Source organism: Chiloscyllium plagiosum, unplaced genomic scaffold (assembly GCF_037043375.1).
Source record: "Chiloscyllium plagiosum isolate Xiang-an unplaced genomic scaffold, Cpla_swu_hap1 HiC_scaffold_6, whole genome shotgun sequence".
Taxonomy (NCBI): Eukaryota; Metazoa; Chordata; class Chondrichthyes; order Orectolobiformes; family Hemiscylliidae; genus Chiloscyllium; species Chiloscyllium plagiosum.
Window position 1 is genome coordinate 64,730,421 of NW_028270144.1, and position 21,163 is coordinate 64,751,583.

Below are 21,163 nucleotides of genomic sequence, written 5' to 3' on the forward strand. Positions count from 1 at the left end.
ATTGCATCAGCAAAGCAATAATTGTATTTTATTCTAAGTATTTTAAAAACAAAAATAAATTGTATTTCAAAACAGAATGTGATTGATATAAGTTGTTTTGATCAATATTTGTTCACTGTTAAATAGTTTAGTACACTTGTAATATCTGGTATTTTGCTTTTTGCATATTGATGTATTTATGAAAGTGTACCTGCATTCAACAGACAAGTAGCAGCCATATTAATTGTAATGTAATTATACTGTTCAAATTTCATCAGTTTTGGTAATAATAGAAATCTTCCATTAACCTTATCCAAATATCCTAAGAGATAATTTATTCAGACTCTTTAAACCAAAATACAGGTGAACAATTAAAGTTGACAGATGAAAAGATCTTGAAACTGACTGAAGAAAAATGTCAGCAGTGAACAAGATACAAATCAAATATAACATTTTAATATTATTTCTAGGAATATTTCCCATATCGGAGCCAAGCACAAATGGATTGTTTTGTTTTGCTTTGGCTCACAAATTACTATAGTTGATAGTTTTATAGTTGATTGCATCCCCGCCTAGCTCCATTTATGTACCTCTAGAGTGGGCCACCAGAGGTCAATCAGGAGTGGAAATCAACATCCATTAAGACCATTTGTGTTTTCCTGAAATAAATAGTGCAGAATCTTCCAAGGGATGGCAATCACACTTCGATTGCCACTACACTCCATTTTACTTACGTTATCCTGGAGTTACACATTTCTGGCCTGAATCCCTGATTTAGGTTTTTTTTTGAGAAGTGAGGAGCGTACTTGTTCAGAAAGCGTTCTGGTGCAGTGATGGATCTGCACTGGAGACTAAGCACTGTTTTTACACCAGTCAATGCTGTGTTCTGGGGCGTGAATCAAAAGAATAATTGACAAGCTACAACAGAGATCAGGGTAAGATAGGTAAATAAGGGGTAGGGTGGTAAGTGGTTCAGCAAGTGAGAGGGTTAGGTGCCAGGAAGTTGAGGAGGTAGGGTGGCAAGTGAAATGAGGGGCTCGGGTGACGTAAGTGTGATGGGAGTAGGGTCACTAGTGTGAGGCTGAAAGGTCCCAGGTGGTGACTGGTAGTGGGTTGAGAGATGGTATGGCGGTAAGTGGGTGAGAGGGTAATTATCCAGATATATACGTGAGGGAATAGGATCTCAGTAAAGTCAGTGAGGGATTACACTGGGACAAAGATGATGATCAGTATGAGTAATTGGCAGAGCAACTTTGTAGCTACCTATGAGCTAGAACAGGTTTAATCCTTCTGGCATTTCCTCAATAACCATCTAGTTAATTTAGTAAGAACTTTCCAAAGTCTCCAATTCGAACTGAGAATTGAGGATATTTTCAAAGGATTTCAGATTATTGCTCATCAAAGACTAAATATCCCAGGCAATTACTGTATAGTGAGCATGTTGAGTCTCTCAGTGGATGTCATAGTACAACTGTCAGGGTAATTTGAATTGAATTGAATGATTTGTTTTCACTTTATATAACAAATGAACACTGTAATATGTCACCATTCTCTGGTGCCATTTTGAGTTACAGAAGATATTAAGATATAACTAAAATGTAACTAAAAATGAAGTTCTTCCTCCCTTCTTGTGCTCCGCTTGACATCGGGGCAGATGGGCGGGCTCATGGGGAGTTGGGTGTAGAGGGTCTCCACAATGGACTCCATGTCCATCAATGCCCTTGCATCACAGTCCATTCCAAGCGTCCTGTTCCAGGGTCACCACCACTACCGTTCCACCAACAGGAGCAGCACACCTATGCCCGACAGGAAAATCTGGGCCTAAGTGTAGAATATGAAACCATTCAACCAATCTTTTATATTAAACTTTACTGTCTTACTAGGAGCTTTTTTAAAATATTTTTGTTGTCAAAAAGGACGATTTTAATTTCAGGAAAAGCAGTCCAGAACTGTCTGCCACATGTTTATCGTGAGGTAATATTTCTTGAAAGCAATATAAATTCATTATCAGATTGCATATATATTAACTGTGACAAAACAAAAACTTTCCCACTCTCTTTACAAGAATTACTTTGTATTTCTCAACAAGATATTGTGCACTTAATAGTCCAAAAGTGTCTTTTTGCATTGTTCATTTAGTTTGATTTTCTCTAGCATAATAAATGTAAAAGAATATTGAATTCTGTTGTCATTGTATGTTCTGCCTTGGAAAAGGGATCAAGCTGTACTCCAGCAGGAACTCGCAGTTGTCTTTGGTTTCAGTTGCCCACATTGAATGTAACAATCTGAATGAGATAACAAGAACACCAAGCTCATCTACTGAAAATCAATTCTGTAAAGCAATTTTATTAGTTGCTGCTGCTGCTTATAGATTCTCCTGTCAGGAGATCTGCTGTCATGGTGTGCTACACTTTTCACAAATCCATTGGAGCCCAGCTGCAGTCATTCTGTGACATCTGTTATCCAACTGTACCTAGGTTCACACCACTTTCTGCTGCCCTGTATTTTGCCTTAAGAAGGAATCTGTGCTGTTTGACAGCTCTGAGCAAGGCCAAATTACTGACATTTTTATCAAATACATTCAAACACCGCTTTATTTGTCTTATGAAATTTTTAACACTAGTTTTAGCATCCACATTCAAAGGTCTTTATTTTCTTTCATAGATCTTTATTTAATGTCTTGGTTTCTGATGGATACAGGAAAATGGATAGAACATAACATTGTATTTTTCTTGTTGCAAGCTTAGGCTTCCTTGTTGTTAGCATTCATTTCAACTTCACAAGATTATTTCTGGATATCTCTATCTTTCTTTGAATTTCTGCAAAACATCTGTCATCATTTCAAGACTGTTATTGATTAATGAAAACATAACCCTTATCATTTTTTTAATAACATACATTTTGGCATTTATAAGACAATTTTAATATGTTGTTTTTACTAATGAGGATTGTCATTGATATTTTCTGTCAAGCCTATCCAACCTTTTAGAACAAGCTGCCAGATCCATGTGCCACAATCACTGAGTGGGCATGAATGAATTCTTTTAAATGAGCCAAGCAGAATCAGAATTAAATATCATATTGAGCATAATTAAATTCTTTTGTAATTAAACTTCTTAACCATTTATTGATAGTGTCACGATTATTGTAGTCGTGATTTGGAGATGCTGATGTTGGACTGAAGTGTACAAAGTTAAAAATCACACAACACCAAGTTGTGACAACCACCTGATGAAGGAACAGCGCTTCGAAAGCTAGTACTTCCAATTAAACCTGTTGGACTGCAACCTGGTGTTGTGTGATTTTCAACAATTATTGTAGAGTGTGTAAAAAAAAATTGAACCAAAGATGTAAGCATTTGTCAGTTTTGGCATTACTTGGTATATTGTTGTCTATTTCATATTTCCATATTTCAAAGGACATAAAGAACAACAAGATGTGAAATTCAAACAGTCATATAACAATTTATTTGGTTATCTACTTTTCATTTATTATCTGTCTGACCAGTGATCCCACACTGGCTATCCAAGTTTCAGCCAGGACTCGCCAGACCTAATGTGGTCTGAACTGTTTCACTGTGATCACTGTCTATGTCAGTCAGTTTAAGCAGCTTGAACACTGGTGACCTTTTACACGTAGAATCACTACAGTGTAGAAGAAGGCCATTCAGCCCATCGAGTACACAGCAACAGTTTGAAGAGCATCACACCCAGTCTGACCCCCCTGCGCTATCTCTGTAACATTGCATTTCCCATGACTAATCCACCTAACCTACACATCCCTAGACACTGTGAGCAATTGAGCATGGCCAGTCCACCTAACCTGCACATCTTTGAACTGTGGGAGGAAACTGGAGTAGCCAGAGTAAATTCACGCAGACATAGGGAGACCATGCAAACGCCATACAGAAAGTTGCCTAAGGCTGGAATTAAACCCAGGTCCCTGGCGCTGTGAGGCAGCAGTGCTAACCACTAAGTCGTCATGCTGCCCTTCTTCTGTCACTCAGCTTCATCTGCATCACAGCAAGCCTTCCATCTCCCAGTCTTATGTGCTGGAACAGTAACTTACTCACTTTGTTTTCCATTATTTCTAAAGTACCATCTGCGTGCACAGGATAATTAAAGCTGCTGTGATTAAAATAACTTTATCAGTAAGGGAACATTTTTTATATGGTTCTAAAGAAGAAGGGTATCATCAGGAGTACATTTGATTGAGGACCTGCCAAACTACAATGAGAACGTCTCCTTCCAGGTGTACATCACATTAGCCAGGTTTAAAGCAGAGTTTGGTGATGTCTTGGATGATATTGGGTTATCAAACATTCACCACTATTATTCTGTTCTTGTAATGCAGCACTTAAGTCTTTCCTAGTCATGTAAGTTTGATGTTATGAGTGATCTTCATGATACCACAGGGGATGCCAAATTTGTTATGGGATCTTTTAAATTTATTTGCAAAAGATTCTAATCCATAATGAAGCTTGTGTTTATTGCAATAAATACTATAATAGAAACTAGCCTGCATAGATGAAAACAAGAATGTGTGATGCGAGTCCTCATCACTCTTTACTTACCTAACATCGCATTGTACATAGGCTGCCTGTATAGTGCTGTTTACCAACTACATTGGAAAGCAGTCTAATTGAAACTTCATTTTCAGGAATGGTAAAATCAATAATGAGCATTTTCTATACTTTGCAATCTGCTTTGCATACTTTATAACTAAATGTTAATAACTGATCATATACTCTGGCTTTTAGATACATTAATTTTTTTTGTTGTTGTTTTTGATGGAATAAGAGGCTTCCAATATGGTTCAATTACATGATTACGAAAAATCTAAATAAATAAATTGATAGATCATGCAACCTAAGTTTTGACCAGCGCATTTTCGAAATCACTTTCTCTTCATTGATGATAAGGTTGACATTCGGAGCTTTACTTCAGTCACCAGTTTTTGTGAAATTGATCGTTTGATGGTTATCTGTGTCAGAAGACATAATAGCTTGAAACTGTTTTCCAGTTCTACTAATAGGAACTACATCTTTCCAATTATGTTACCACCACCAAAGAAAAACAATGTAACACAAGTATTTTGAAATAAAATAAAACATGTCAGGTTCCAGCTGTGGAGATCTATTTCTTTGCAATGTTTTGCCACTATGTATTCTGTATTTTTTAAAAATCAGGATCAAGGAATTGCCTGGAACGTTCTGCTAAGTACAAATAGTGTAGAATGTAAAGCACATAAATGAGCATCTGAGCTTTGAGCTTCATTTCAATTGATTTAATTCGGTTTGATGGTCTATTGTCAGTAACTAGGCCATCTTCATAGTGCTCTATTTTGTTCATTTAAATTACATTTTACTTCGACAGATTTCCACCCAGTTTTATGATTTAAATGTACAAACATGATTCTGCTGAATGTCTGGTCGCATGCTATTTCCAGCATCAGTCGCATTCAAAGTTTAGTCCCAGATGAAAGTCAATTACATCATTGACTCTTCCATTCACACTTTAAATTAGATTGCCCTTTAATGTGTGGAACTGTTTGCAGTTCCTTGATGCGATGTATTGAAATGTAAGTAGTGCAAGTCTTGAATATTCTGAACAGACATTTAATCAGCTCTAAAAATACTTGAAAATTCAAAATCATAGCAGCTAAAGAGTGATAAAGCATGTAGGCAACCAAGGTCATGTTGTTCCCTTGACAATTTTCTCATGTTTTTTGTTGGTTTTTCATCCTTTTTATAGGCCCCACCACTCATTTTTGTTCAGTCTATACTTTTTGATGTTTTAATAAATAGTGTTTTAAAGTATATCTTTGTTTTTCAAAATGTTTCTAGTAAACCTAAGTATCAGAAGTGATCTGCATTTAGTGGCTCCCATAGACTGCATGCAAAGGCATGTCAAGCTGAGGCAGCAGTCAGCAGTCAGATGTCAATGGAAGCAAGCCGGTACACTAAGTACAATCTCATTTCTCCCTTTTCACCAAGAAGTTACATGCACTATCATCTATCATCAGTTGCTCGATATACATAGTCTCAAGCAAAATTATCATTCATTAACAAAAAAAGTGCTGACTCTAGTCAGTTCCATTTTCTTTTCTGCATGTGCATGATAATTAGTCATTAAATCATACTGGCCTCCTAATGGTATGTGTTCAAGCTGTCATTGGCTATTTATCTTCTATCTGCTTGTTCCTAGTGTGATGCTGCTTTTCTGGTAAATGTCATTGCTCTGGTGATTGCTGTTGCTGTGATCCATTTCCATTGCTAGATATCTGCTTATCTTTGGAACTGATGGCCATGAACTGTGCAGGCAGTAAGATCAAATCTTCCTCATCAGTTGCCTGCATTGCAGATACAGCTTCTCTAGTTATATGTGATGATATATCTGGTCATTTATTTTTATTGTATATGGTCAAGGTGATAACTGCTCAACATAAGTGCCAAGTTGCCACATGGGCTGACTCATCTTGAGAGCATTGAACATTTGCCCTCTGACTGACCATCCGATGCTCAGCTCTGATAATGACTGCAGTTTTATCAACATGAAATTTGGCCTTATGTCATTTCACCTTGATTTTGTCACTTGCACCTGTCACTGCTTCTGGCTTCAGTAGTTTCTTTTGCGAGAGTAGTTTGGGTACAGGATGACATTAGTGTTCATATTTAATTTCTTTCAATACCTTCAACAGGTGGGTTTCTTGACTCAAGGATTGCCTTGTACAAACCATGCTGAATTTGCACAATTTCTTTATAATTCCTTTGACAAATTTCACCTCTGCCTAGCCTTTCAATTTGAATAGGGATTGTCTAAAGGTCATATATGGTATTATGTATTAAAGTTTTGAATCTTTTATGAAACAATTGAGTTCTTCACTCATGAATTGAGGGCCATTGCCTCATCAAAAGGTTTAGAATAGCATAATGACTGAAGTATGCTTTAAGGCATTCTACAATTTTTCTGGTAGTCATTGATGTCAGCTCATCTAATTCTCAGTAGACATAATATTAGTTGCAGGTAACAAGATAAGCAATTCCCATGAGAGTAAAGAGATCCACTTCAAGCTTCATCTGTGGTCTGTCTGGGGTTATGTATCATTAGTAGCTCATTAGCTTGCTTAGCTTGATATTTATTATAAGAACTACAATGGTTGAAATGGTTCTTAATCCCTTTCCTGATGTTTGGCCAGTAAAGCACTTCCCTTGCCTTCCTTAAACTAGAATAAATTCCTTAAAACCTTGCATGAATGTGCTTCAGCATCTCTTTATTCATCTCCATTGGGATTTCTTTGTGCAAGATGCTATCTTCACTCCATCACTTCATCTCTGACTGCTCCATACTTTCTTATAGGAACAGGTGGGCCCTTGATGTTTTCAGACATTCTTTCATCATTAGTTCCTGCAACAATTAAAGAGTTGAATCTTTCTTGTGTAAGTTGCTTGATTTAAGCAAGATGTTTATCTTTAAGATTTGATATCTCCAAATTGTTATGGAATGTCGAGCTGTTGTTTCTCATTGAATCTGAGATTTCACAGTCTGCCTTAGCACTCTAAACTTTATTTGTAAGGAGTAATGCATTGACTGCATATTGGCAATTAACATCTGTTTGTTTTGCTCATATGTCACACCTTGATGATATCTCTGCAACTTTATTTGCAGATCCTTTGAAATAGATAGTGGTGGTTTCAGGAAGATACTTTGAAGTGGCTTATAGTTGGACTATACTGTCATTTTGTCTGTTACAAACAGGAGTTATACAACATGGAAACAGACCTTTGGGTCCAACTTGTCCGCAGCAACCAGATATCCTAAACTGACCTAGGCCCATTTGCTAGCATTTGGTCCATATTCCTCTATACACTTCCTATTCTTATACCCATCCAAATGCCTTTTAAATGTTGTAAGTGTACCCATCTCCACTACCTCCTCTGGCAGCCTTCCATACATGCATCACCTCTGCTTGAAAACAGGTCCCTTTTCAAATCTTTCCCTCTCACTTTAAACCTATGCACTCATGTTTTGGACTCCCTTACTCTGGGGAAAAGACCTTGGCTATTCACCCTATCCATGCCCCTCATAGTTTTATAAACCTCTACAAGATCACTTCTCACCCTCTGGCACTCCAGGGAGCATAGCTCCAGTTTATTTAGCCTCCCCCTATAGTTCACACCCTCCAATCCCAGCAACATCCTTGTACATCTTTTCTGAACCCATTCAAATTTAACATCTTTCCTGTAACAGAGAGACCAGAATTGAATACAGTATTCTAACACTGGCCTCACCATTGTCCTTTACAGCCATAACATGACTTCCCATCTCCTATTCTCAGTGCACTCACCAATAAAGCCAAGTGTGCCAAACACCTTCTTTCTCACCCTATCTACCTGCGACTCCACTTGCAAGGAACTATACACCTGCACCCTTAGGTCTCTTTGTTCGGCAACACTCCCCAGGAGCCTACCATTAACTGTGTAAGTCCTGCCCTGGTTTGCCTTTCCAAGATGCAACATCTGACGTTTATTTAAATTAATCTCCATCTGCCACTTCTTGGCCCATTGGCCAGTCTGATCAAGATCCCGTTGCACCCTGAGATAACCTTCTTCACTTGTCACACTACCAGTTTTGATGTAATCTGCAAACTTACTAACTATCCCTCATATACTCACATTCATATCATTTATATAAATAACGAAAAGTTGATTAAAATGCTGAGAAGCAAAAGCCAAAACCTTTTCTCTATTTGAGTGTATCTTTGTTCATTTTGCATTAACATCTTGGATACAATGCAATTGGTTGTCGATGTTGCATATTTGATGTTCCAGGTTCTGTTGCGCTGAAACAAGGTGACTTCATCATTGACATTGTAGTACCTCAGCATTGGCATTGTCGGCACTAGCTGTTTGATTGTGAAAAAAGCGGCTTTTTGCCCCAGTGTTACTCCACATTCTGAGCAATGAGCTTGTGTAGAGGTTTATACAGTGATGACAAATCATGCAAGAACTTTGCTAAATAGTTCACAAATCTACCAAATATATACTGTCACATCTGTTGGTCTTTACATTTCTAGTACAACTCTCACCTTGTCAGATTCTGTGAAAAATCCTTTACTTTTTCTATATGACCAATGTTCTTGGCATCAGGCATTTTCAATTGCATATGTTTCTTGTTCAGTTTTAGAATGGCGAGCTCTAACTAGCAATCATTCCAAATTCCGATTGTGATCTGCAATGACCTCTTCCATTGTGTCTCCAACTTCACAGACCAGCAGGTCATACATCTTTAGTTTTAATTCTGGAAGATCATTGACTATCTCATGCTATCTACATTAATACTTTTCTGATATAAGGGCAATGCCACACATGTGCAAACATCTATATTTCCCAATTGTGACCAGAATGTAATTAGAAAACTGTTGCTTTCATCCAGCTACATTTGTTAATAACATCTTCAGCATGGGAGGTAGTAGAGTCCTACTCAGCAAATTGTGGCTAAATTTCATCAAAAGTTTTATTGAAATCTATTTGATCTCAACATGTACGTTTTCACTGTCTCCATGCTGCTAATCTGGTCCATACATGTTGTCATTATCTTGAATACTCTGTTCTTTTCTTAGCCATTTTATTTTGTCTTTCAGGCTCGATTTAGGGCAGCTAGAACTTGGCGGAAGCTGCATTGGTCTTACATTTCCATATCATATTATGATCATATTATCATTGGAGTTATGTTCCCCAGGAAGACATCCAAGACCTGTGGAAACAAAGAATCCCTATAGTTTGGAAGTAGGCCATTTGGCCCATCGAGTGCACACCAAAGCTCCAAAGAGGCACCCATCAAGCCTTTACATCCCTGGATACCACTGTTGGCAATTTAGCATGGTCAATCCACCTAACCTGCACACCTTTGTAATTAGTCAGGAACTAGTCAGTAGCTTAGTGGGCTATGAAGTACTTCAGTCCCTTCTAGGGGAATGTTTAGAGTTATTATTTTAAGCTTAGTTGAGCTTCTGCTGAGATGAATGGATTTTTTGGTCACCTTTTACTATCTGGAACTGCAGCTCTTTATCCTTTCCATTGCATTAGGCTGTCAGCTTAATTTATCGATAGAGCATTTTTGCATCATATAGGTTGAACATCACTTTCAAGGACTTTCAACTACTTTAAGCCACTTTATACAGATCTGTAAAACTCGTGATGGTGCATAAAGCACCTGTGTCAACTGACACTTCACATTCACTTGATGCTTTCCTTCTGTGGTCATCATTCTAACAGTCACAGACCATTAAACCAACAATATCACCTTGTTGAATGATGTAGATTTATTTGTCAGAATCATTCATGATATCTCTCCCAACCGCTATCTTCATAGGGTTATTTCGTTCATTTTTATTCAAGCACTTGGATGTAAAGTGAATCAGCTTCTTGCATTTAGAATGTTGTTTTCCTCACACTGTACACACTTCCTTTCCTTTAATGTAATATCTTCCACAGAATTTACATCCTGCCCACTGGTCTAATCTTTCCGCTGACTCTTCTGCAAATGTATCTTCCTTTTTCCTAAGCTATTTCATTTAACCTAGAATGTCTCTCCAGCATAATACATAACCTCATCAGTTCTCCTATTAATATGCTGTGGCTGAAGATTGACAATCGTAGGGCTTTTGCTCATGTCAATACCTTTCTTATCTTTTCTTTCTCAGCAAACACCCTCAGCAGGATTTGTTATGCCTAACACTATATATCACTAATGGGATCATTGTTCTTTTGTCCACACTGTCAGGATTCAGCTAGATGTATGAGTACCATCACATATTGATCAATAGTTTCTCTTTCCCTTTGAGGCCTAACATTGAACAAATATGTTTGTAAGTAACATTAATTTGGAGGTTAAAAGCATGTCTTTAAAACCTGCAAAATGTCTCCTGTCTGGCTTTTCTGCTGTTCAGTGAAATACAGGCTGCAATAGAGGTTGTAGCACTTTTTCCTCAGCACCAGGAACAGGACTGCTTTTATTTACTCAGGGGGTTTTAAAATTAGACCTGTTGTTTTGCCAAAGAGAGTGAAAAAATCCAAATATGTCTCATGTTTTTTCATTTAATTTCCATGCCATTAGGGTATGGAAAATATACAGCCATTTTGGTTCATCCAGAAATTCAAAGTTGCAAACTTACTTTTTTACATTTTCCCTGCTGTTTTGTTCAGTAACTGGCTCTCTTACAGCTCTGGAAGTTTACATGTTTTCTATTGCACCATTGCTCACACCATGTCACAAGTATTTTGTGTTTAATGGTTCTCACAAACTGCACATAAAGTTGCTCACAGCAGAGGTAGCACTAACATGACTATGGTGAGCCAGCCATTACACTAACTCATTACACTCCAACTTGTTACTGCAGAATTTTCACTCTTTGTTATGGACTGAGTTGTGGCAAGAAAGGTGGTAATATACGCACAGTGAAAAAAACTTCAGATAATCAGTATTAAGAAAACTTTTCCTGATTTTCCCCTTAAACCTAAAATTGTAAGATTGAAATCTTGCTATTGAGTGGCCACCACTTTATTTCCATGCATTTGCATATTGTTTAAGTCCCAACTCACCTTAATTTATATGTCACTTCCAATGTCCCTCTGTTTCACCAAGGAGCTAAACTGTGCAAGTGATTTTGCATGTAAGTTAGAGTGGTTATGTGGTAGCTGGAACTCACCAAATGTTTGTCCCAGCAATCATGTAAATATTTCTTCACAATAATATCCCAATAAGCTCCATGGTCACCATCCTCCTCACCCCATCGTCTGCATAAATTGCCAGCCTCACCACATCACGATGCCTCCTCTCTGACTAACTTATATACTACTTCATCTCTGCCGGATTGCTTTGCATACAGGGACATACAGGCATTAATGGCTCTTGCCTAACTTTCTTATTGAGTCACACAATTTGCCCTTGCTTGCTTGCAGGCTGCCAGTCTTTGTAAAGTTCACATTGTTTTCTTAGCACACACTCATTGACTTCAGCGCTGACGTATGCATTATGTTAAGTTTAGAGAATTCAGGTCATCCATAGGGGTATAATATGAGAGTGGTATGAAATGAAATCTCTCATGATAGCCAGCAGGTTGAGAGAAATCTTCTTAAATCTCCTTTTGACCTTTTCATCATCAGTAATCATTCAATATTTGAGTGCTCATAAAATGTTATGTAGGTCTAAAATTCTTGCGTATCATTTAAGATAGTATTGAACCTGTGAGCTGCAGCACTTTGTGCTGCTTTTCTTATCTGACCAATACATTATGAGATCAAGTTGATCAATATACATCTCTAGCCTTGAGTGGTAATGCTGTACCTTGAAATACTGGCCCATAAAATTAACTTTTCCCTCTCGAGATGTGAGGAATTAATCCTAATTCTGAGCTGTCATTCACAAAGTGTATTAAAGAGTGGAATGATGTGTACAGGCCAAGCCTGGATTGCCCTGTAAATTGCACTTTGCCTCAGTATGGTTGACATTAAAGTGCAACATCTTGGATGCTGTCCTTAACATTATGGTTCAATGATCCCTGATGTCTGAGATTATTGACAGTTAAGGAGCTGATTTCTTATGAGAGTAAACAATTCTTATACATTTCAACTGCTGTCATCCTTTTGACATGTAAAGGAGCTGCTCCTTGTTCACAAAGGTTAAAGGCATCAAGGGGTATAGGGAGAGTGCAAGAATATGATGTTGAGAAGGAGGAATGGGCATGATCATATAGAATGGTGGACAACACCTAAAAGACAAATAGCCAACTATAATTCCGAATTCTATGGCTGATGATGCAAGTGAGGTAACCTCAGTACACCCAGAGGCTTCTCAGGACATTCCCAAGGTATTTAGATGCTTCAAAGCCCTCTTGTCCTGATATTCCTAAATTCAAGTTGTGAAGGATGAGCCTGTATCTGTGTAGAAGGCCTTCAGAAGGTCTGGGCACTCTAGGTCCAAAGGCTCTGGGGATAAATCTTCAAAGCCAACAGGCGAACCACACAGAAAACTCCCTCTATGCCAGCTTGGAATCGGGATTGTTCTTCAACATAGTGGGAAGTAGAAGAAGAAGGAAACTTTCTGAAAGCATGTATCAATACTTCAACACCAATGCAAATAGTCCTGCTGCAATGCCAGCCACTTTCGGTGTCAACACTGGGTCTTCTCAAATATTCCGTGTTATAAACTTCACTTGTGGAGTGAAAACTCCTTGGCAACAGCCTGCTGCATTTAAGGGGTTTCAGTTCATCAGCATAGAGCTAGTCTGCAATCATAGAAAAAAATTTAATGTACTTTTGGCAAATCATGGCTCCTAGAGCTTTTGAAATCCCCAGCCTGCTTAATGGGTGGATCCTTGGTGACAAGAGTTATCCTTGGCTGATATTGCCAATTAGACAACCCCAAAGTGAAGCAGTGAAGGACAACATTCAAGCTCATGCATAGAATCATAGCACGGGGTAACAGACTCTTTGGTCCAATACATCCTTGCCGACCAGTTATCCTAATCTAATTTACTCCCATTTGCTATCACTTGGCCCATCTCCCTCTAAATCTTTCCTATTCATATACCTATCCAGATGCCTTTTAAATGCTGTAATTGTACTAGTCTCCAGTACATCGTCTAGCAGCTCATTCCAGAAATGCACCATCCTCTGTGTGAAAATGTTGCCTCTGAAGTCCTTTTTATATCTTTCCCTTCTCACCCTAAACCTTTAGTTCTGGACTCCCCCACCCCAGGGAAAAGACCTTGTCTATTTAGCCCATCCATGCCCCTTATGATTTTATAAACCTCTATAAAGTCACCCCTCAGCCTCCGGCACTCCAGGGAAAACAGCCTCAGCCTCTCCCTACAGCTCAAATCTTCCAACCCTTGCAATGTTCTTGTAAGTCTTTTCTGAACCCTTTCAAGCTTCACAACATCCTTCTGATAGGAGGGAGACCAGATTTGCATGCAATATTCCAAAAGCAGCCTAACCAATGTCCTGTATACCTGCAAGTGACCTTCCAACTCCTATACTCAGTGGTCTGACCGATAAAGGAAAGCATACCCAAATGATGCCTTCACTATCCTATCTACCTGTGACATTACTTTCAAGGAACTATGAACCCTGCACCCCAAGGTCTCTTTGTTCAGTAATACCCCCCAGGACCTTATCATTAACTGTATAAGTCCTGCTCTGATTTGCTTTTCCAAAATGCAGCACCTCTAATTTTTCTAAATTAAATTCCGTCTGCCACTCCATCTGCCCATTGGCTTATGTGATCAAGATCCCATTGTACTCTGAGGTAACCTCCGCTGTTCCACCCGAAATATCATAGGGCTCATATCAGACACCATTGGGCTTCTTATCTTGCCTTTTCCTATCTGGAGGAAGTTCTGAGATACACTACAAAGGGTGCCATGAACAGTAGTGGTCTGCAGTACATTGTCATCTGATGCTGTAACATGGACAGATATTGCAAGAGGAAGAGCATGAGAAACATCTCACACCAGGAGGTCAGAACTTCTGCCTCCTTCCAGTTAACCTTCTACTTAATCATATGATTCTGACATCATTACACTATAACATTACCATTATCTGCTCCTGTACTGAGTACAGCTTCCCCCTTTGATTGTTACTGTTCTCTTTGTCACCCAGCACTCTCAATTCAACGCTCAAGACACCACAATTGACAGAACTGACCCTCACCCTGTGAGTTTTATCCAATTTTAAATTGCTGCTTGACCCGTCATCCCAATTCCCTCACAGGATCACCGCAGCCTGGCTCTCCCTTTCACCACACCTTCCAATACCCAAAATTTCTCTCTGTTCACACACTGGCACCTCATATCCTTGCACCCAAACACCAACCTCGATAGACCTGTTGGCTTCTGTCACGGAGTTCAACACAAAAACTTGTTTACCTTAGTCACAACTGCACAAAACTGCCTGTTAGGTTTCATTTTTTAAATGAGTGTCAATTATGTGTCATGAGATTCACATGTATTGTTAACTTTATCCTGCATGTAAGACTCTATTGAAAACTGTTAATTGGTATTCATAGAATGCGAATATGTTACATGTAAGAACCTGCCACTGGCTGGTGTAAATTTTGACATTCCATAAATATGTCATTAACTTTGTCACTACATCCCAAAACAACATCAGGAAAGTGAGATTTTCCCACTCATATAGGCTCCATAAAATTCCTCTCAATGTTTTCAGAAAACTGAAAATATTTATCAATTTATAAAAATGTGATGATACATAGTGATAGTACTTATAGGATATAAATATTACTATGATAGGAATTCATTTTTTGAAGGAATTAGAGGTAAGAGAAATGCTGAGCATTTTATAATGGATACCGGTATTTTAGTCAATTTAGTAAATTCATTATTAAATTTTGACCACCTCAGACTTGTGCAGAGAAATATATAAAGGAGGCTTGTTGCACTATGCTCTGCAAAATGCACTCCACTTGTTTTATTCATTCATGGGATGAGGGCATCGCTGGCCAAGCTGGCATTTATTGCCCAGAGGGCAGTTAAGAGTCAGCCACATTGCTGTGGGCCTGGAGTTACATGTTGGCCATACCAGGTAAGGATAGCAGATTCCTTCCCTAAAGGGCATTAGTGAACCAGATGGGTTTTTCCAACAATGGATTCACGGTCATTATTGGACTCTTACTTCCAGATTTTACTGAGTTCAAACTACGTCATCTGCAGTGGTGGGATTCGAACGTGGGGCCCTACAACATTTACCTGGGTGTCTGGATTACCAGTTTAATGGTAGTACCATTAGGCCATTGCCTGCAGTATAAAGTCAACTTTCCGTTGACTATCAATTTCATCAAAAAAGACATTCTGAAGGAGCACTTTCACAAATCCATCAATAGAGAAGCTCACATGCTTCATCTTTTAAACCAGTTCATTTTTAAAAACTCAGTCCCTTGACCCTGGCTCTTGTCCCTTCTGATTTCAAATTCGACAGCATTCAAGAACTTATGATTTTGAGGTCTTAGACATAGGGAACATAAGTCTACTAAAGGCCAAAGGAAAGGATGTGAAATGATGTAAGTGGACAAGGGATATACAAGAGCACTGCTGCCATAAGGCCATTTAAAAATTACAATGTCAGAATAAGTAAAGTTTTTCGTATAGCTATAACTATAACAATTCTTCAAAAGTTAATTCTTGTGCTCTCAAATCACAAAGAGAAAACCTCTTCACATAGCTGTTACTTCTGTTTGTTGGATTAAGGAAGTATTTGGTCTTCTCAATTGCTTATTCTGATCTTCAGTAGCTTATTAATAATTTAGTTTCTTGCTTTGCAATTGATCAAAATTCCTGCCTGTCTAATAGTTAGAGTAATTTCACTTCAGTTTGAATTATAAAGTTTTCTAGCTATAAATACTGGATAAAGATGAAGGTGTTGTGCTTGTAATATCCAATTTGACAACAAATTAGAACACTTTGTACTTTTCATCTCTAAAAACAAATACATGAATTCAAAGATTTCGGGGCCAAAATGTCTAGAAAATTATTTTCAATCAACATCAAGCAACTGCTTTGATTTGATTACCTGAACATCAGTCACTTTATACAAAATAAACTGTTTGAAGTTATGTGTTCTGAGTCATAGAAATTTCAGACATTTAAAGCAAACTTTTTTCAGTTATTTCAAATGAAATCTATCTGAAGCAAACTTTTTTTAATTATTTCAAATGAAATCTATCTCCCAAACAATACCAATGAAATGTTGTCAAATGTGATCATTCACTGATGGTTCACTGAATTTATCCATCAGCAACTGCTATACAGAACAAGTTTGATCCTGGTTTAGTTGATCCAACTGGTCAAATGGGTGCCCTGGAATCATTCCTCAACAAGGAATTAGTGCCTTCTGGGTCAAAAAAAAATTAATCGCAAAAACAGCCAGAAGAAAGCAAGTGAAAATGTGATAGAAAACTGGAGATCAAATGTATTTACTATTATGTTCATTACTAATAAAGGTTACCATTAAGTAGTAGGTACAAAATATATGGGTCATTTTTATGTTGTGATAGAAATTTATTCTTTTCATTTATTTTTTAGAAAATTATGTTCACTGATGTTGAGCTGCTATTCTGCTCTGAGATAAAAGCATATCGTTTCTTACTACTTGATTTTTAAAAAAACAAATGGATATAATGAACCATTATAACAGACCCAAACACATGGGACACAGAAAACATTTACATTTCTGTTATATTTCATGTTTTTGATCTCCCATCTAATAAGAAGATTACATTTGTCACATATGAATTGCATGAATCTGAAAAGTTGTTAAAACAACAGTTTTATTATTTCAGCCAAACATTTTAATTTTCCCGTCTTGCCAATTTCCCAACATTGCATGCTTTGTGTATTGTTTCATAACATTATGTTAAATAGCATATTTCATCTTCTTTTAAACATGTCCTTTTTGTGGGCTCGATTTAATATATGGTAGCCACTGCTGATGAAGGATAATCATAGCATATATTAGCGCTAATGATTTGAGTGTAACAAAAAGCACAAGTATTCTCACCTAACATCATCAAGCAAAGATGGTTTGCCACCTTTTGCACTGAATACACCATAACCTTTATTCAGCTGATATGAGTTAATGTAGGAAGTAATTTTGCATTTTCTTTTGCATCAAAATTTATGTAATCCACTATGTGCTCAAAATTTGCCTTTCTTAACATGAGTAAAATCTTCTGTAAACTAAGTTGAATTTCCCCTTCCTCAGCATTCACTCTCTCTTGTCTAACACCACTTAAAAGAAATATTGGCATTTGAAAATTTGTGATATCCTAAAAGTAAAGTGAGATTGTGTGACAAATAGGCAAAAACATCAATGAGGAGGAATGACCTCCGGATTCACTACCAGTGTCCTTGAAAGTACATCCCAGCATAAGGCTGAACCTGACAAAAATGCTATACTTTATAAATATTAATATTTGATTTTTCAGATACCTCATCACCGTAAGGTTTGATATAAAGTGACATATATATCACTTATGAGATTATTAAATCGAGCCTAATGTCTTTTGTTCAGAATATTTCTTTTATTAAATCATCTTTTATTTCTGAACAAATGTTGAATTACTGTTCAGATGTAAAAGTAGAGGGAAATAGCAGTGACTAAGATATAATATTAATAGGTTCACATTTGCATATCACAAATTACTTAAACTTTTAGAATCCCTTAAACTCTTTTTGGCCTTGGAGAGCTAAAATCCCTGAAGTGTGATTATGCTTCAGTGTATGTAATCACAAACGATCAAGGTTTGAGCTACCATTTATCAGATCACATACTGAGTATGTATTTTAAGGCAATCTAACAATTAATTTAAGATGGAAAGTTTGGTAAACACCTCAAATATTTCAATTCATGGTATTTTTTAGTGTAAAAGATAAAATGCATATAAAATAGCACATCTCCAAAGCCCTCTGGGGGGAATTGAGTCTGCAGATGCTGGAGATCAGAGTCAAAAAGTGTGGCACTGGAAAAGCAGAGCAGGTCAGGCAGCATCCGAAGAGCAGGAAAATCAATGTTTTGGGCATGAACCCAAACTGATGGGAATGATGAAGGGCTTATGCCCAAAACGGCGATTCTCCTCCTCCTCGGATGCTGCCTGACCTGCTGTGCTTTTCCAGTGCCACACTTTTTAACTGAAAGCCCCACGTTCTTTTCATTTTGCTGGTCTTATGTTACTGTGGAGATGATAGAGACTAAAACCTTGCAAATGGCCACTTGTTGTATAAGTCTACTGATATTCACTTGAAATCATTAAAAAAGTGAATCAGGCAGCTTCAATACTGCAATCCCAATTTTACCCTAGAACATCAAATTAGAAAGTCGTTCCAACACAATTGATTCTTAATGGACAATTTTATGTATGAGCGCATGTATATCTACAAATCCTAAGCATACCATTCAGGGCACTTATGCCCTGGGTTCCAGTAACAATGTTGGCTCTTTTTATGTTGACTGTTCCCGAAGTAGTGAATCATAGAATCCTTATAGTGTGTGAACAGGCCATTTGGCCCAACAAGTCCACACTGACCGTCCAAAGAGCATCCCACCCAGACCCTACATTTCTCATGGCGAACACACCTAACCTATACATCCCCAAACGCTATGAGCAAGATAGCATGGCTAATCCACCTCACCTGCACATCTTCAGACTGTGAGAGGATCCCAGGACACCCAGCAGAAACCCACATAGACACAGAAAGAACATTTAAGCTTCACACAAACAATTGCTCAAGGGTAGAATTAAACCCGGGTCCCTCATGCTGTGAGACAGCAGTGCTAACCACTGAGCCACCATGCCACTGTGTGGCTGGTGATTATCACCAATTTCTGCATGTCAGGGCCAATGGAAACACCAAAAAGGTTTTGCATGAACTGAAAATAATTATGAAACTTTATGCTAAAAAAAGGTTGCGATCTCCTGGACAATGAATTTCTACAAACATAGCCATAAGTTTGATTTAGCTTATGTGTGTGATGTCTTTGAGCGTGAGTCACTGCTGTTGCTTCCACTTTTACAACCTGTGGGTTTGTCAGCATGAGTATGACAGCACTTACTGTAGTTGTCCCTGTTTGCCCCATGCCTTTTCTCCTTCACAGTCATTCAATGACAAGCGTAAAAAGAACCTCATCTTTTCACGAAAATTCCCATTCTACAAGAACAAGGACCACACTGAGCAGGATACCAGTGATCCAGAACGTAAGTAGGACTAAGAGACAGCATAGCTCACAGTGCTCACAACCATATGTACATAAAGGCAGGGTGAGGCTATACTACTGTGACCAATGTGTGACAGCAATCTGGATCCCATCATATTATTACTCTCGTAAACTAGACCTTTTTATAAACAGGAATAAAAAGGAGTTGCTCGAGAGAGAGGTAGAGACCATATCCTTTTTCTTTCAACTTAAGTATATTGTATTTCAAAACAATCATAAATCTGGCCTAGAATTAAATAATATTCCACACTGTTCAAGACAAAAGATTGTTTACAGTGTTAATGTAATAGATATGTAATTGATTTTATAATTTTTCTGTACCCCTGAATTGTACAAGTGTCTTTTATCTACTGGAGTACCATGTTCCTCTATTTATTTAATTGCAATGCTACTCACATGTTAAAACTAGGTTTGTTATCTCAGCAGACAATGTAAATCTATTGTTTATTGTTCAATATGAAATACAATGTGCTTTTGGAGCTAAAGGGATACTGTCTTTGAATTGCACTATTTTGGTATATATTAATTCACGCAAAAAAATCTCAATTAAGTATGGTAATGTCAAAATGTCATGTAAAAACACTGGGCTCCTGATTGGCTTATCTGCATGGTCTGTCATGGTAGTATTCAGTTCAAATCCACTGACTTCTTCCTTCCTCTTCTGCGGTTATTCTTCCTGTCTTTGCTTGCTGTCTGGGGACTACTGTGCAGGAGATCCCCGGGTTAGCCGACGATGGTTATGGAACAAAGACTCTGAGTAAGTTTTGAAGAATGACCACAATGACATGCCACTATATAATTATTATTTTTTTTTGCATATATTCTAAGGAGAGTCCCAGCATGTAAAAATTGAGCTTTAGTAGAATACCAATATGAATGTCCCAGATGTTTCAGTTTCTTTTGTTTATGCATGATCAATCAAAGTGTGCAAATTACTATCTGAACACCTATTAAAGTTTTTTTTTCTGTCTTGACAACATCCATTGTTTATTTTATAATAATAAATTTGTATGTGCTGCTGGGATGCACAACACCATGTGTGGACATTGTTCTATCTAGGAGTCTGCATTACTCCCCTCTCCCTTTTGCACTTTCTCCCTGTCCCTCAAATAATTACTGCTGCTGTTTTAAATGCTATTTCTCAATATAAGCTCCTTTATGTTTTAATAGTACATTTCTGTTATGCAGCATGTATACAGTTCCCTTTCTTAAACCTACTTATGTTGACACAGCTTTGTGACTCATTTTTTGACTCTTCCTAATTGCAGAACATCTTACTTCTAATGCCAGCGATAGTGAAAGTAGCTACAGTAAGTTCATTTAATTTTTGAGTACCATATTATTTCCAGCTTATTTGCTTACTGTACAAGTTTTAATACATACTTTGATTATAAT

General features: G+C 37.7%; 1 protein-coding gene across 10 annotated transcripts in view; it reads left to right on the forward strand.

Moving 5' to 3' along the window:
* Nucleotides 1-21,163, forward strand: part of dlg2 (discs, large homolog 2 (Drosophila)) — a 1,025,979-nt gene that overhangs the window by 941,317 nt on the left and 63,499 nt on the right. For 8 of the 10 annotated variants that reach the window (XM_043691613.2, XM_043691616.2, XM_087988059.1 and 5 more), the window contains 2 exons: nucleotides 19,649-19,748; nucleotides 21,037-21,078. In XM_043691613.2, the coding sequence (XP_043547548.2) occupies nucleotides 19,649-19,748; nucleotides 21,037-21,078 (142 nt within the window). Of the gene's footprint in view, nucleotides 1-19,648; nucleotides 19,749-20,479; nucleotides 20,526-21,036; nucleotides 21,079-21,163 lie in introns of all 10 variants that reach the window. The other 2 variants (XM_087988060.1, XM_087988063.1) reach the window with 1 other exon arrangement.